The sequence below is a fragment of the Sturnus vulgaris genome, chromosome 26, assembly GCF_052056855.1.
Source record: "Sturnus vulgaris isolate bStuVul1 chromosome 26, bStuVul1.hap1, whole genome shotgun sequence".
In the NCBI taxonomy this organism is placed as follows: domain Eukaryota; kingdom Metazoa; phylum Chordata; class Aves; order Passeriformes; family Sturnidae; genus Sturnus; species Sturnus vulgaris.
In genome coordinates this window covers 811,837-826,350 of record NC_142268.1, presented here as the reverse complement: position 1 = coordinate 826,350, position 14,514 = coordinate 811,837, and the positions used below count along the sequence as shown (strand labels likewise).

The 14,514-nt window shown below is 52.9% G+C and overlaps 2 protein-coding genes across 2 annotated transcripts; one reads left to right on the top strand and one right to left on the bottom strand.

The window, feature by feature from the left end:
• Positions 1–147: 147 nt before the first annotated feature.
• DAPK3 (death associated protein kinase 3) lies at positions 148–4,732 on the top strand. Its single transcript, XM_088179162.1, has 9 exons — positions 148–226; positions 897–1,031; positions 1,955–2,315; positions 2,567–2,696; positions 2,799–2,847; positions 2,970–2,996; positions 3,096–3,248; positions 3,590–3,635; positions 3,770–4,732. Exons 2-9 carry the CDS (start codon positions 970–972, stop codon positions 4,310–4,312), a joined length of 1,371 nt encoding a protein of 456 aa, XP_088035288.1. The 5' UTR covers positions 148–226; positions 897–969; the 3' UTR covers positions 4,313–4,732.
• Positions 4,733–6,810: 2,078 nt separating this feature from the next.
• Positions 6,811–12,644, bottom strand: NMRK2 (nicotinamide riboside kinase 2). The gene is made up of 8 exons (XM_014887195.2): positions 12,408–12,644; positions 10,727–10,817; positions 9,550–9,598; positions 9,172–9,343; positions 8,266–8,337; positions 7,747–7,853; positions 7,255–7,340; positions 6,811–7,170 (listed from the first exon to the last, which is right to left on the bottom strand). The coding sequence occupies exons 1-7, from the start codon at positions 12,431–12,433 to the stop codon at positions 7,255–7,257; spliced, it is 603 nt and encodes a 200-aa protein (XP_014742681.1). The 5' UTR covers positions 12,434–12,644; the 3' UTR covers positions 6,811–7,170.
• Positions 12,645–14,514: the final 1,870 nt, after the last annotated feature.

Here is a 14,514-nt window from a genome sequence, read left to right as displayed (position 1 = left end):
TGGGGTTTTTTTTAAGGGTGAGGGTGGCGCCCTCTGGTGGGGGCGAGCGGCACCGGCACCGCCATTGGTGGGCGGGGCTTTGGGGGTGGGCGGGGCTCGGTGGGTACGGGAGCGCTGCGGGGTGGGCGGGGCCTCATGCGGGGGTGGGCGGGGTTTGTGCGGGAGGGGGCGGGGCCTGCTGTGCTGGAATGTGGCGGCGGCGACGCGGGCGGCGGCGGCGGCCCAGGTTGGGAAAGGGGAGCCGGTGCTAATGGGGGATCTGTGAGGGGCGAGGTGGGGCCGGGAGGGGTCGTGAGGGTGGGAGAGGGGTGATGGAGGGAGGCTGGGTGGGGTGGGGAGGGAGGGATGGCGCGGGGAGGGGTGTGGGGGGGGTTGAGGCCTGTGGGGTGGGGTGCGGAAGGAAAGGGAGGAATGGGGGGGGGCTGTGGGTATGGGGCCTGTGGGGCTGGGAGGTTCTGTGGGTCGGGACTGGGGGGTTGTGAGGCCTGTGGGATAGGGAGGGATTGGGAGGGATGGTGGGGCTGGAAAAGGAAGGGGTCGGGATTAGGATGGGGGGATTGGGATGGGGAGGGGCTGTGGGGCAGGAAAGGGACGTGCAGGGATTGGGAGGAGAGTGGGTGTGGGGCCTATGGGGGATTATTGGGTGTGGGGCCTGTGGAGCAGGGAAAGGCTTTTCCCCTTTCCCTTCTCTGTCCCCCGGGTTTTGGGGTGTGGTGAGACCGGGGGACATCCCCGGGATTAACCCCTGAGCTGCCCCACAGCACCGCCCACCCCGGGGCTGTGCATCCCCCGAGGATTCGGGATCCCTTTGCTGGGTGTTGCTGTGAGCTCCTGGCACACAAACCCCCCCCTTTTTTTTTTTTTTTCTTTTTTTTTTTTTTCTCCCGGTGCCACAGGTGCTGATCCCCGCTCCTGACACCCAGCGCTGGCAGCACCGGGGCGGCTCCTGCTCCCCAGGGCCCCGCAGCCATGTCCACCTTCCGCCAGGAGAGCGTGGAGGATTTCTATGAGATGGGGGAGGAGCTGGGCAGGTGAGGAACATCCCGCTGCCTTCTGGGGGGGCTCCCATGGCTGCACCCCCTGCCAGGAGCCTCCCTGGATCCGGCTGCTGCATCCCTGCGGTGTCCCTGTGCCCTCTGTGTAGGCAGCAGGGCCAGGGCTGTGCAGAGTCAGGCATCTCTGGCAGATAGAGATATTAAAAAAAAAAAAAAAAAAAAAAGTCATAATTAACGTTTCTCCCGGTGGAGCTCCAGTCCGGGGCTGGCGGCTTCCGGCCCTCCTCGGTGGCTACGCCTGGCCCGGTGCCTGTGGGAGGGATCCAGGGTGACTCAGAGCCTGCAGATGGGATTTAATCAGCCGGGATGCAGAGGCGGCAGCGGGGGGAGCTGCCTCGGCCACGCCAGCCTCACATCGTGGCTCCTCCTCGGGCACTTGGGCACCAAAAGCGTTTGGGGTCATTTAAGTGTTGTTGTTTTTTTTTTTTTAAGCAGAGGAACTTGCAGGGGCTGCCCCAGGTTCTCTTGCCCCTCTGTGGCTGTGGTTGGTTGGGAGCCATGGGGAGGGATGTGGTGCCCATGGATCCCCACCAGGGCTGTGCATGTCCCTGATTGTGATCCAGGGATGTGTAAAGGTACAAAGGAGTCTCGGGTCCAGCTGCAGCCACTCTGGTTTCAGGCATTTCCCCTTCCACCTGCCCTCTCCATCAGGGCATTAGAGTCTCCTGGGATTTGGGAGCTCCGGGCTGAGAAGGGGGAGCTGATGAGCCCTGAGTGATCACAGCAGCACCTGAACAGCTTGGGGAGGATTGGCACCTGCCACATTCCTCGGGAGGAATTCCCTCCCTCCACCCTGGCTGGTGCAAAGCCGGGAGGAACATCCCAAAATCCCAATTCACGGCATTGCTGTGGGAAAAACCGCGACATGCAGGACATCCTTCCCTCCCCTCACCCCGCAGCGGGCAGTTCGCCATCGTCAGGAAGTGCCGGGAGAGGAAGACGGGGCTGGAATACGCGGCCAAGTTCATCAAGAAGCGGCGGCTGTCGTCCAGCCGCAGGGGCGTGAGCCGCGAGGAGATCGAGCGCGAGGTGAACATCCTGCGCGAGATCCAGCACCCCAACATCATCACCCTGCACGACATCTTCGAGAACAAAACCGACGTGGTGCTCATCCTGGAGCTCGTGTCCGGCGGGGAGCTCTTTGATTTCCTGGCTGAGAAGGAATCGCTGACGGAGGAGGAGGCCACGCAGTTCCTCAAGCAGATTCTGGATGGGGTTCACTACCTGCACTCCAAGCACATCGCCCACTTCGACCTGAAGGTGAGCCCTGGGGGCTGCAGGTACCCTGAGCTCAGCTCTGGGAGCGGGGATAAACCCCCAGGTGAGCTCTGGAAATCAGCACTGAGGACTCAGTAGAGGGGCTGGTGCTTGGGATCTCTCCCAACCTGAGGCACATCCTCTTCTCTGGTGTGTGGGGTCTCTCCCAGCCTTGAGCCACTCGTGCTCTCCTCTGGAGTGAGGGGCCCAGGGCAGCTCCCACAGGGACAGACCCAGCTCCTCTCCCCCCACAGCCAGAGAACATCATGCTGCTGGACAAGAACGTGCCAAACCCTCGCATCAAACTCATCGACTTCGGGATTGCCCACAAGATCGAGGCTGGGAATGAGTTCAAGAATATCTTTGGGACCCCAGAGTTTGTAGGTGAGTGTTCCTGGGGGCTCCTCAGGGTGTTGAGGATTAATCCTGGAGCGCTCTGGTTCCTTCCCCCACAATAAACTCATTTTCTTCCCTTTCCTCCTAAAGCCCCAGAAATTGTGAACTACGAACCCCTGGGGCTGGAGGCCGACATGTGGTGAGTGATTCCCCTCTCAACCCCTTCCCATGGCCCCAGCAGCCACTCCCCTCATGCTGGGGGATCTCCCCTCGTGTCAGAAGCTCTGTGTGACTTCAGCCTCCTCTTCCTCTCTCTTCCAGGAGCATCGGGGTCATCACCTACATCCTGTGAGTATAAGGCAGCTCTGGAGGGGACAGGGCTGCAGGATGAGCCCCTCACCTCGGGCTGGAGCCTTTTTGGGGTGTCCCAACCCTCTCTCCCCTCAGGCTGAGCGGAGCCTCCCCGTTCCTGGGGGAGACAAAGCAGGAGACTCTGACCAACATCTCTGCTGTCAACTACGACTTCGATGAGGAATATTTCAGCAACACCAGCGAGCTGGCCAAGGACTTCATCCGCCGCCTGCTCGTCAAGGACCCCAAGTGAGGGACAGGGAGCAGAGCCGGGGGTTCCTCTGGGAATTCTGAGATCCCCTGAGGGTGCAGGAGCTCCACTGGGGTTTGGGAGGGTTTGAGCTGGGCCCCCCCAGGGCTCAGGGTTTGGGAAGGAGCAGCAGGATCAGGAGGCTTCCACAGGATGCTCTGCCTGTTTCTCTTGGGAGAGAGTTTGAGGAGTTGGGGGCTGGGTGCAGCTCCTGCTCGGGGGGGCCCTGAGTGCAGAGAGTTTGTCCAGGCTCAGCCAGACCCCAAAAGCGATCACAGGGTCCAAGGTGCTTTTCCAGAGCAAAGCCTCTGCCCCGATCCCAGCCTTGCTGTGTTTGCAGGAAGCGAATGACCATCGCCCAGAGCCTGGAGCACCCTTGGATTAAGGTAAGGAGTTAAAAAATCAGCGCTTTGTGACCCCCCCCGAGGCCTGGGCTCTGCTGTTCCCCCACCCCTGTGGGGGCCGGTTTGGTGTCACCGCCTGTGGGCGGGCGCTGCAGCCACAAGTGTCCCGGCCGCAGGTGATCAAGAGGAGGAACGTCCGCAACGAGGACAGCTGCAAGAAGCCCGAGCGGCGCCGGCTGAAGACCACGCGCCTGAAGGAATACACCATCAAATCCCACTCCAGCATGCCCCCCAACAACACCTACATCAACTTCGAGCGCTTCTCCAAGGTCATGGAGGAGGTGGCTGCAGCTGAGGAGAGCCTCCGAGAGCTGGAGAGGAACAAGAAATCCTTCCAGGAGGACATCGAGGCGCTGCTGTCCATCTACGAGGAGAAGGAGTCGTGGTACAAAGAGGAGAACGAGAGCATCAGCCAGGACCTGCGGCAGATCCGGCAGGAGCTGCACAAGACGGAGGCGCTGAAGAAGCAGGCGCAGGAAGAGACCAAGAGCGTGGTGCAGGCGGCCAACGGGCTCAGGCGGCGCTACCGCAAGCTGGAGAACCACTACGAGGCGCTGGCCAAGCAGGTGGCCTCGGAGATGAAGTTTGTGCAGGAGCTGGTGTGGTCCATCGAGAGGGAGAAGCTGCAGAGCAGCGAGGGCGACGGCAGCATCCGCTAAGCCCAGCCGGGCCTGGGGGCTCCGGTACTGCCCTGCTCCCCCGCCCCGGGCACTGCCAGCGTGCAGGGGGTGTTTGTGGAGACCCCACCCCAGGGTTTGGCTTTGCTGCGTGCAGCTCCTGCCTGGCTCGTGTCCCTGCGCTCCCTGTCACTGCTGCCACGCTCTGGGATTTGTCCCCTGCCGTTCTGAGCTGCCCCAGTGCCCCGTGGTGGGGGGGTTGGTGGGCAGAGCTCCCCTCTGCACTACAGCAGCAGCCACGCACGGGCTGGGACCAAGGACTGATCCCTGCGTGGCCTCACACTCCACAGCCCCCTGGGTGGCTCCTGTGCCCCACATTCCCCCCCCAGGGTGCTGCACCCCTTGTCGCCCTGTCCCAGCCCTGGCTCCCCCTTTTCCCACAATAAAGGTTTGTGTAGTGGGGTGGCTGTTTCAGCTCCTGCCATGGTGGGACAGGGGTCGGGAGGGGGATAAGGATCATGGGGACAACACTGTGCTCCCATCCCAGAGGGATTTCCTTAATTTGGGGGGTGGAAATGCTTTTTTTTTCCTTATGAGACCCAGTGCTGGTGGGTGAGCTCGCTGTGGGTGCAGAGGGAGGAGTAGGGATGGTTTGTGGGGTGTTCCCAGGCTGGGGGAGCCCCCGGCCCCTCTTGCCTGAGATTCCTCACTGCTGGGGACAGGGGCAGCCAGGTCCCAAAGCGCCACGTTCCAGAGAACACCAGAGCAGTTCCCAGTTTCCTCTGGGAGCACCGAGGGCTTTCCCACTGCCCGCGGCCCCACGGAGCCAAGATCCAGCTGAATTTGATCCAGGGGAATCACCAGCCCAAGCCCAGGGGATGGCAGCGTCCTCCTGGCTGGCCAGAGTGGGTTCAGCTCCAGGCCCAGGGGATCTGCTCCATTTAGGATTTGTCACTCTGTCCTGGCCCCTGCAGCTCCCTGGGGATCAGAGGGGCAGTGCCCCACGTCCCTGTCCCTGCTGACGTTCCCAGAGGTGTAGGTTTCATCCCCAGCCGTGGCACACGTGGACCTGTTGGTAACTTAATCTGTCCTGATGTTCCCTGCCAGGGCCCTTGGCTCCCAGGGGAGGTGGCGTGACTGGGGCTGTCCCCGTGTCCAGCACAGCCACGGGCTCTGGCCGTGGCCAGGGGACACCTGAGCCCTGAGCGTGCCCCATGCAGCCACTGTGTCCTGGGGAGGCCTCGGGCTGTGGATTTGGATGGAGCCCCAGCTCTGCCAGCAGAGGCAGTGGGTGAAAGGATGGATGGAAATCCTATAGCCCAGCTGTCCCCAAACCGGGCAAAGTTCACATAGTGACAGAGAAACCTTCCCGGATTCTCTGCGTGCCAGGCTTTGGGTTTCACACTCCCAAAAGGCTCTTGGAAGTCACTGGTCATTCACCCCAGAGCAGCAGGGGATCTCACCCACGTGGATGCACGAAATGACACCAAAATAGCTCTAAAAAAGCAGAAGTTGGGGTGTGATTCATGATTCCATGAGTCTACTAATCCTGCAGCCCATAGGGAGTGAAGGGGCTGTGACATTACCAGGATGTTCTGCTCCAGTCCCCTCTGTGCAGCCACCACCCCGTGACATTTCCTTCTCTGTGGAGAGACACCAAAATGCCTTTTTTAGGCTTCAATTTCTGCTTCCCCGAGTTTGGCAGCAGGTGGGAGCAAAGGCTTTTCCCTTATAAGTCTTCACAAACCCCAAAGGCTTTTGCAGGGCTTAAACCAACCCATGAACACCCAGGGAAACCCCACGGACAACCAGGGATCCCCTGGGATCTCCTGGAGGATCCAGGGTGCCAGGGCACTGCAGGGTGGCATCAGAGTGGGGTGGGTGTCCCCAGGCACGTTGGGAAATCTCCCTTTTTATAGCCTGGGGAAGCCAGGGGTGGCAGCAGGAGCCAGAGCTCCTCCTGGCCATGGCATTCCTGCTCAGGACAGCTGGAAAATCAGCAGAGTAAGGACAAGGACGAGGAGATGGATGTGGCTCCCCTCTGGCTGCTGACAGCCCCTCCCTTGCTGGGTTTTTGGGTGACTCCTCATTAATCTGTGGCAGCTGCTTTTGCGGGGCTTTGTTTCTAATTCAGGCCCCAAAATTTGGGAAGGGACCCCCCCCTAGGCCAAGTTATTTCAGTGCCTGAGAGCTCCCAGTGCTCGTGCCCCAGGTTCTGTATGGACAGGCAGCACTGCCCTCTCCCAAGCTGGAATTTGCAGGGTGTTTTAGCTGAAATGGTTCCCAGCTGAGTTTTCACCTCTCATTCCCTGAGAAATCCTCCCAGTTCACCTCATGGATTTAAATTCACAACCTGAGCCGTTCCCACCTGTGTGAGCACCCAAACCCAAGCAGTGACACCTGGAAGGAGCTTTGAAGCCACCCGGGGCTGGAATTTCAAACACCCAGGAACAAGGGGCTGCTGTTGTGTTCTGGATGAGCTTCACACCCATTTTTATTGCAATAAAGCTGAGTGATGAATTAAGCCAGGACCTCAAAAGGAGACTGAAGTGGATTTTTACTGAATTGATGACGTTACAAACAAGCCTTGCACGAAGCCTTCCTGTCTGCAGGAGCTCTCTCATTTCCCAGCACTTGCTCTGCTATAAAAATGCTGTTTCCAACTTCTCAGTAAGCCAGTGGAATATAAAATAATTACAAAAAAAAAAAAAAAAAAAAAACCCAAAACAAAACCCACGGAAGCGATCCTGTCCATGAGGTGGGAATAAGTTATCCTCAAATTTCAATTATATACAGAAGGGACTTGCCAAAGGGCAGTGGGAGAGGAGTTCACACAAATAACCCCCGTTCCCACTTCCAAGTATTATTTACACCACGCTGTACACAGATCTTCCCAGACCCTGGAAAGCAGGAAGGGAAAAAGGTGAGATCCAAGCAGTTCCCAGCACAGTCCCTCGTGTCCCTGCCCTCTGGATTTTAGTTACCTATGAGCAATTTAAGAGCTTGTTGTGAATATCTTCCAAGACTTGGTTGTAGAGTTCATCCCTCGACTTCAGGCCATCTAAATAAACTGGGAGAAAAAAGGGGGAGTCAGGCTGGGGCTTCCCATCAGAATGAGATTTTGGGAGATTAGTTTTAAAAGATTTCATATTTTTTTAACCCATAGGACAACTTGTTTTTCTGTTGGAGAAACAGAACCATCCTGAAAACACAAAGATTTGTACAATCCTTCTTCCATTGTAAATTCCTTCTTTTTAATTTTTTTATCCCCTCTAAGTCCTTAAGAGTCCAAAGCAAAGGCAATAAGTTCTTAGCTCTAAAACTGCCTGTATTTATCCAAAGTAGGCCAGGATTACAACTTGGGAGTAAAAATAGCACCCTGCATCATCCCAGTGGAAGTTTCCTGGAATGAAATCACCCAATTCCTTCAATTCCAGCTGCAAGGCTGAAGGGATTTGTGCTGGGGGGAGCCTTACCCACATCCACACCACTGTCCTCCATCTCCTTCCTGTGCTTGAGGTACATGGGCCACACGTGGCCATCGAAGAGCCCCGGGGGGTCAGGGACAGTGTAGCTCCGAGTACTGGGAACAACAGCAAGGAAAAGGAATGTCAGGAGGGCCCGAGGTTCAGCTTGGGTATCAGGAAAAGATTGGAAAGGATCAGCACAGGGCAGTGCTGGAGTCCCCAGCCCTGTGTTTGTGGCACTTGGGGACCAAGTCAGTGTGGCTCCATCTCAGAGGTCTCCAAATTCCAAATTCACACCACACTCCCTTCCTCCACCCTCTATTCCCATTTCCCCCTCTGACACCAATACACCCCAGAAACTCTGAATTTCCACCCCTGGAAGTGCCCAAGGCCAGGCTGGAGCAGCGGGAGCTGGGATGAGGTGACCTCTAAGGTGCTTCCAACCCCAACCATTCCATGATTCCATGAGGAAGAGCAGTGTAAAGGGGCAGAGGGAAGGAATGGCTGCACAGCCAGGGATGTTCTCACCTCCTCCTCCTCTTGCACTCATCGTAAGGCACTGCCAGGTAGTAGCGAAGGTCAAACAGCTCCACCAGAGGTCTGGGGAGGGGACAAGGACAGGACAGGGAGATCTCACTTTTAATGACAGGAAAAAGCAAGAAATCACCCCAGACACCACAAAAACCTCTCTGCCTCTACAGGATTTGTGTCTGTTACAGAAACCCCAGGGTAAGTCATGGCTTTGTTAACTCAAACCCACAGAAAACTTCTTTCTAAAGGTCAGAATGGCCCAAGCAGGGACTTTTCCCACCCAAACACTGCCCCTGGTCCTGAGGGGGATCAGGCACTGGGCTGTGAATCCTGGCTCTTCCTAGATCATTCCAAAACCAGTTTGCAGTAAAATCTGGGACAGGGCAGCTTCCTTCATGGAAGTGTCCAAGGCCAGATGGGGCTTGGAGCATTCTGGTGTCCCTGCCCAGGGCAGGGCCTTGGAGCTGGATGGGCTTTAGGGTCCCTTCCAAACCACTCTGGGATTCCTCCACAAAAATCCAGGGACTTGTCTCTGCTCCTCTCACCAAGCTCAGTGGAGTCAGTGTTAAACAAGCAGGGGACTGTTCCTAAACTGCAGGAGAAATTCCAGGCAGTGAATGGATTAGGGTGGGGGGGATGAGGGGAAGCCTCCATCCCTCTGCCAGCAGAAATCCTGCTCTGAAACTCCCCTGGAGTTCAAGGCCGTGCCCTAAATCAGGACCTTAAATTCACTTCACTTGTACATTTAGGAGTTAATTTTACATTTTACAGCAGAAAACCCTCTGGGTTGAGAATTCAGAACAAGGCAGGAAGGGTAAATTAGTAAAAAGGAGTTTTTAGCTCTGGCACGAGGGATTTAAGGAATCTTCCCTGGCAAACCATGAAGAGTTCTCCAAACCTTACTTGTAATTATAAAGCAGGAAGCCTTCAATGACCAAAATATGGATATCTTGGGAGGTTGGCTCTCTAGAGCCAGGTGTGACATTCACCCCGTGGGAACGGGCAAACTTCACGGGGTTCTCAATCCAGGCCCGCACTGTGCTCACCATTGCCTCCATATCCAAGGAATCCAACACTGGTCAGGAGAAAGGGGGTGGGTGGGAAAAAGGGGACACCATCAAACACCATCAAACACCACGGGCTCGAAAGGAGAAGATAGATTGAGCTCGGTAAAGTTACAAATTAACGGAAAATTTACTGTTAAAAGCTTTTAAAAATGAGAAAGAAATACTTAGGAAAAGAAGATACATTACTGCATCCTATAGGGAACACTGCTCTTACCATCCCATTGTTTAAAGCCGTCTTCCCCGACTTCTATTTGATCTTGTGGCTGAAATATAGTGAGCAATAAAACATTGCTGCAACCTCAGCGGGATCAGTTCCCTCCGATGCCATCAGCACCTGGCCACTACTGCAACACAAACCCCCCAGGGGCTGCAGGAACATTCACATCCCCAGCTCTCCCCAACCCCAGGAGCTCGGAAAAGCTCCCTTGGCTCACTCAAAACCACTTTGGATAAAGGCTTTTATGTTCATCACTTGATACGTTGTTTGTTAGTTGGTGAAATGCTACAGGGTGTTGTTTAGAAATCAACTTACAAGAATTTTAAAGTGCAAATTTTGAAGTGCTAGAATGCACATTTTAGAAAAAGAAGAGGTGTTTGAACTCCTCTGTTAAAAACACAGGTGGGCATGGCAGCACTTTGGTTGCTCAGTTACCACTTTACTCGTGCTGGCATTCAATCAAAAGAGAAGTTACAGATTTTTTATGGAAAATCAAACAGAATTCCTCCCCCAAGGGCTCCTAAGTGATCCAATCTGTGCAGGACAGACTGAACACACCATGCTGGAGCACTTCATGTTTTGGGGCTGACCCACAACTGCTCCAAGTCCATTCCTGCATCTCTTCCATGTGTGGTGGTGTGCAGGGATATCATCATTGCCAGGAAATGGTGCAGGGTTTAGGAACATTCTGCACCTCCAGGCAGAAGGCAGTGAATCCCTTCTGCATTAATCTCTGCAATATTTTAATTAATCTATCAAAGCTGCCCCATAAAATCCCCTTTCTGTATTTAAACCAGCATAGAGGTGCTTAAATCCTAAAGCATCGTTTAGCAGTCTCATTCTTATTTTAATAAAATAAGGTGGGAAATCCCAATATGAAGAAAATAATTCATGCAGAGCACAGTAAATAACCTCTGCCTGAAATCAGTACTAAATTTAAATCTGTTGTTAACACTTAAAGGTGGTTTTGCTGCGACCTCTCTGAGCTGGGTCATGCCAAGCTCCTGTGGCCTTTGTAAAGGTCAGGAACTCCCCACCTGTCTAGTCATTTAAAAATTAAATATATATATATATATATATATAAAACCCCATAAAAGCAGAAAGCTTGTGGCTCCTAAACTGACTTGCCCTGCATGTATAATTAATGCTGCAAGGAACAGGGGACTCAGCTTACCTTGAAGAAATCATCCTGATGGACCACACAGCAGTTGGGGAGCACCTTGATGATCCTGTTGGTCAAGGTGGTTTTACCACCATTGGTGACCCTGCACGGAGCGGGGCGAGACAGAGGAAGAATCGCATTAGAACCGGGTCTGGGAGCCACTGGGGTCCCTGGTGGGGCAAATATGGCTCAAGGAACCGAGCCCTGAGGGACCCGAACCCTGCCCGTGATGGCGAGAGTCCCTGAGGGGAGCCGGGCACTGAGCCCCTGAGGGAACCGGGCACTGATCCCCTGAGGGAACCGGAGCTCCTGAGGGGAGCCGGGCACTGATCCCCTGAGGGAACCGGAGCTCCTGAGGGGAGCCGGGCACTGATCTCCTGAGGGACCCCAACACCCCCCCCCCCACCCTTTGAATTTCCCGCCCCTTCCAGCGCCGGCCGCCGATTGGATGCGACCATCCCAGTCCCGCCTTTTCCCCGGCTGTCGATTGGCTGTGACGGCTCCTCTCGGTCCCTCCCCCCGTTCCAGCGCCGCGCGCCCGCGCTCCGCCGCGTGTAACGGCCGCGCCGGTTCCCGCGCGCGCGCAACGGCGGCGCTGAGGGGAGCGCGCGGAGCCGCCATGGCCGCTCCCTCATAACCGCGGGATCCTGAGGGGAGCGCGGGGCCGCCATGGCCGCTCCCTCACAACCGCGGGCTCCTCAGGGGAGCGCGGGGCCGCCATGGCCGCTCCCTCACAACCGCGGGTCCCTGAGGGGAGCGCGGGGCCGCCATGGCCGCTCCCTCATAACCGCGGGCTCCTGAGGGGAGCGCGGGGCCGCCATGGCCGCTCCCTCACGGTCGCTGCCCTCATACGCCCCATAACCCTTTCACTATAAAACCCTTCAATAACTTTCCCTTGTCTTATTCCTCTTTTTTTTTTTTAATCCCGAGGCTGTATAAGTCCCTCGGTCGCATATTATAAATATATTAACATTCTAATGACCCTTATTACCCTTCGCTGTTCCATTTCCTCAACCCTCCCTGCCGCACTCTCACCCCGTCTCAGCACAAATACATTTTTAATGCATTATTAATGTAATAAATTTTTTAACATGAAAATCAATGCCCTTTATACACCACCACCCCATTTTGTTAGAAACGGGATTTTCCCCCTCTTCGTCTTTCACAGAAAATTTTAAAATATTTTTTGGGGGTCTATCTGGCCTCTAAATTTAGTTGAGAGAGTGTTTTTGCCATCTCAGCATCCCTCCTGTTAACCCTATAAAAGGAGATATAAAACTACGGATAAAAGTATCTCTAAAAAGATATAAGCCTGTAATTTGTATATATAAATATGTATATAACACAAGTAAGTATATAAAATTTAAGTAAAGTGAATCTAAAATATAGATAAGTCTCTATGAAAGGATGTGCTGCCCTGCAAAACTCTGTTGAAGCAGCATCTATCCTTTTAATCCTATAAAAATATATAAAATAGAAGTATATCTACAAGTATATAATAAAATATAAAGGATATATAAAAGTGTATGTCACCCTGAGGAGCTCTCTGTATTTAAGCATCACAAATTAACACTCATCATCTCTCAAATCTCCCGAATATTATTTCATAGCCAGATAAATAATCCCCATCTCCCCTACAAAAATTAAAAACAGAGAAAAACACGAATTACCCCAAATTTTAGCAGGCACTTACCCTCCGATGCCTATAATATATTTCATTTTGCCGAGCGAGCCGGAATGTGGCGAGGAGAGGTGGGGAAGGGGGAAAAAAAAAATAATAAAAATTGGGAAAGCTGAAAGAACTTAAAGAACTTTCAGCTGAATAAAAACTTCGCTGTCGCTAATTTTTTTTTTTTCTCTCTCTCTTTTTTTTTTTCCCCAGGTCCTGCTGTGCTTCCCTGATCCTTTCATTGAGGAAAAAGGCGCTTTTGGGGCGGATTTATAGGGCGGTGTCCCCGCCCCGGAGGAGCCCTGTGACCATCATGAGCAGCGATGTCACATTTTGGGCAGGTCCGGCCAAGCTTCAATGTCACATTTTTGGAGGGAATTTTTTTTTTTTTTTGGGGGGGGGGTTTAACCCCTCGGTGTCACATTTTGGGGGGGTTCGACTCTCCACTGTCAAATTCTGGGGGGGTTTTAACCCCTCAGTATCAAATTTTGGAGGGTTTTAACCCCTCAATGTCACATTTTTGGAGGGATATTCAGCCAAACCCGCCCGTGCCACATCCTGGGGGGGGTTCGATCCCCTAATGTCACATTTTGGGGGTTTTTAACCCCTCAGTGTCACATTTTGGGGGGGTTCAACTCTCCACTGTCAAATTTTGGGGGGGGTTTAACCCCTCAATATCAAATTTTGGAGGGTTTAAACCCCTCAATGTCGCATTTTAGGGGAGTTTAACCCCTCAGTGTCACATTTTAGGGGTTTTCAATCCCCCAGTGTCACATTTTGAAGGGTTTTAACCCCTCAATGTCACATTTTTGGGGGGATATTCAGCCAAACCCTCCCGTGCCACATGCTGAGGGGGGGGGTTCGACCCCCTAATGTCACATTTTAGGGGGTTTCAACCCTCCAGTGTCAAATTTTGGGGCTTTTTAACCCCCCAATGTCACATTTTGGGGGGTTCAACCTGACCATGTCATATTTTAGAGGGTTTTAACCCCACAGTGTCAGATTTTGGGGGGGGGGTTCGACGCCCCAGTATCACATTTTTTGGGGAATTTCACCCTTACATTGTCCCATTTTAGGGGATTTTCATCCCACCCCCCCAAAATGTCACATTTTTGGGGCTCACCCCACCCCCATGTCACCCTCTGGCTCTGCACCTGTCCCTCTCCCTCGCTGGCCCCGTGAATTGCCGACTCTGTGGTGGCCAAAAATAACTTTTTTGGCCAGCTCTTCCTTTTCCTAAATTAGTCATGGGGCAGGTGGAAATGTCACCCCCGTCACGATTCCCTCGGGACCAGCAGAGGTGTGCAGGATATAATTAAGTCAGGATTTTTTTTTTTTTTCCTTGCTGTCTCCCCTCCTTTATTCCCCAATTCCCGTCTGATTATTTGAAACTCATCCAGGAGTAGCACGGGAAGGGATTTTTATTTTTTTTTTCTTTAAACTCCAGGAAAAAAAAAAAGGATAATTAATTTTTTTTTTTTTCAGTCAAGCTGTTCAGAGAAAGGAATGTGGAGTGAATCTTGCTGGAATGTCTCTTTACAAGGAATTTTTTTGGAACAGTTTATTTTTTGTAAATAGACACAAATTCCTAAACTGTTATCTCTGCAGAGAGCCTCCTCCTCCCAGTTAACTCACATAAAATAAGAATTTTTAAGGTAAGCTAACTCTACACCTTGTGGAACCTGTGCTTTGATTTGAATTATTCCAGATGTTCCTTAATTGGGGTTCTCTGAACGATGTCAGGCCTTTTCAATTATGTTTTTTGAAGTTTATAATATGAATTTTTAAATAATATCTCACCTCGTTCTTCCTTTATTATAAAACCACACTGTGGCAGAATTAAAACGTCACTGTTAAAAAAAATTAAAGGTTCCTCGTGCTACAATGGGTTGTAAAGTGATGGGGGAAAAAAAAATCTGTAGCATCAAATTTGGGGATCTCCTGTTTGACATTTTGACTTGGGGTCTTCAGCTCTTACAGTGTAAAATCCAAATATTTTGCAGGATTCCAAGGGAAGTTTTTGAAGGAATATACATATATATTTTTTAATATATCTTTTCAGATATTTATTAATATAAGATCCTCCATTCCATTTGGGTTCTGGAATTTTCTTTGCCTCATTCCATCCCAT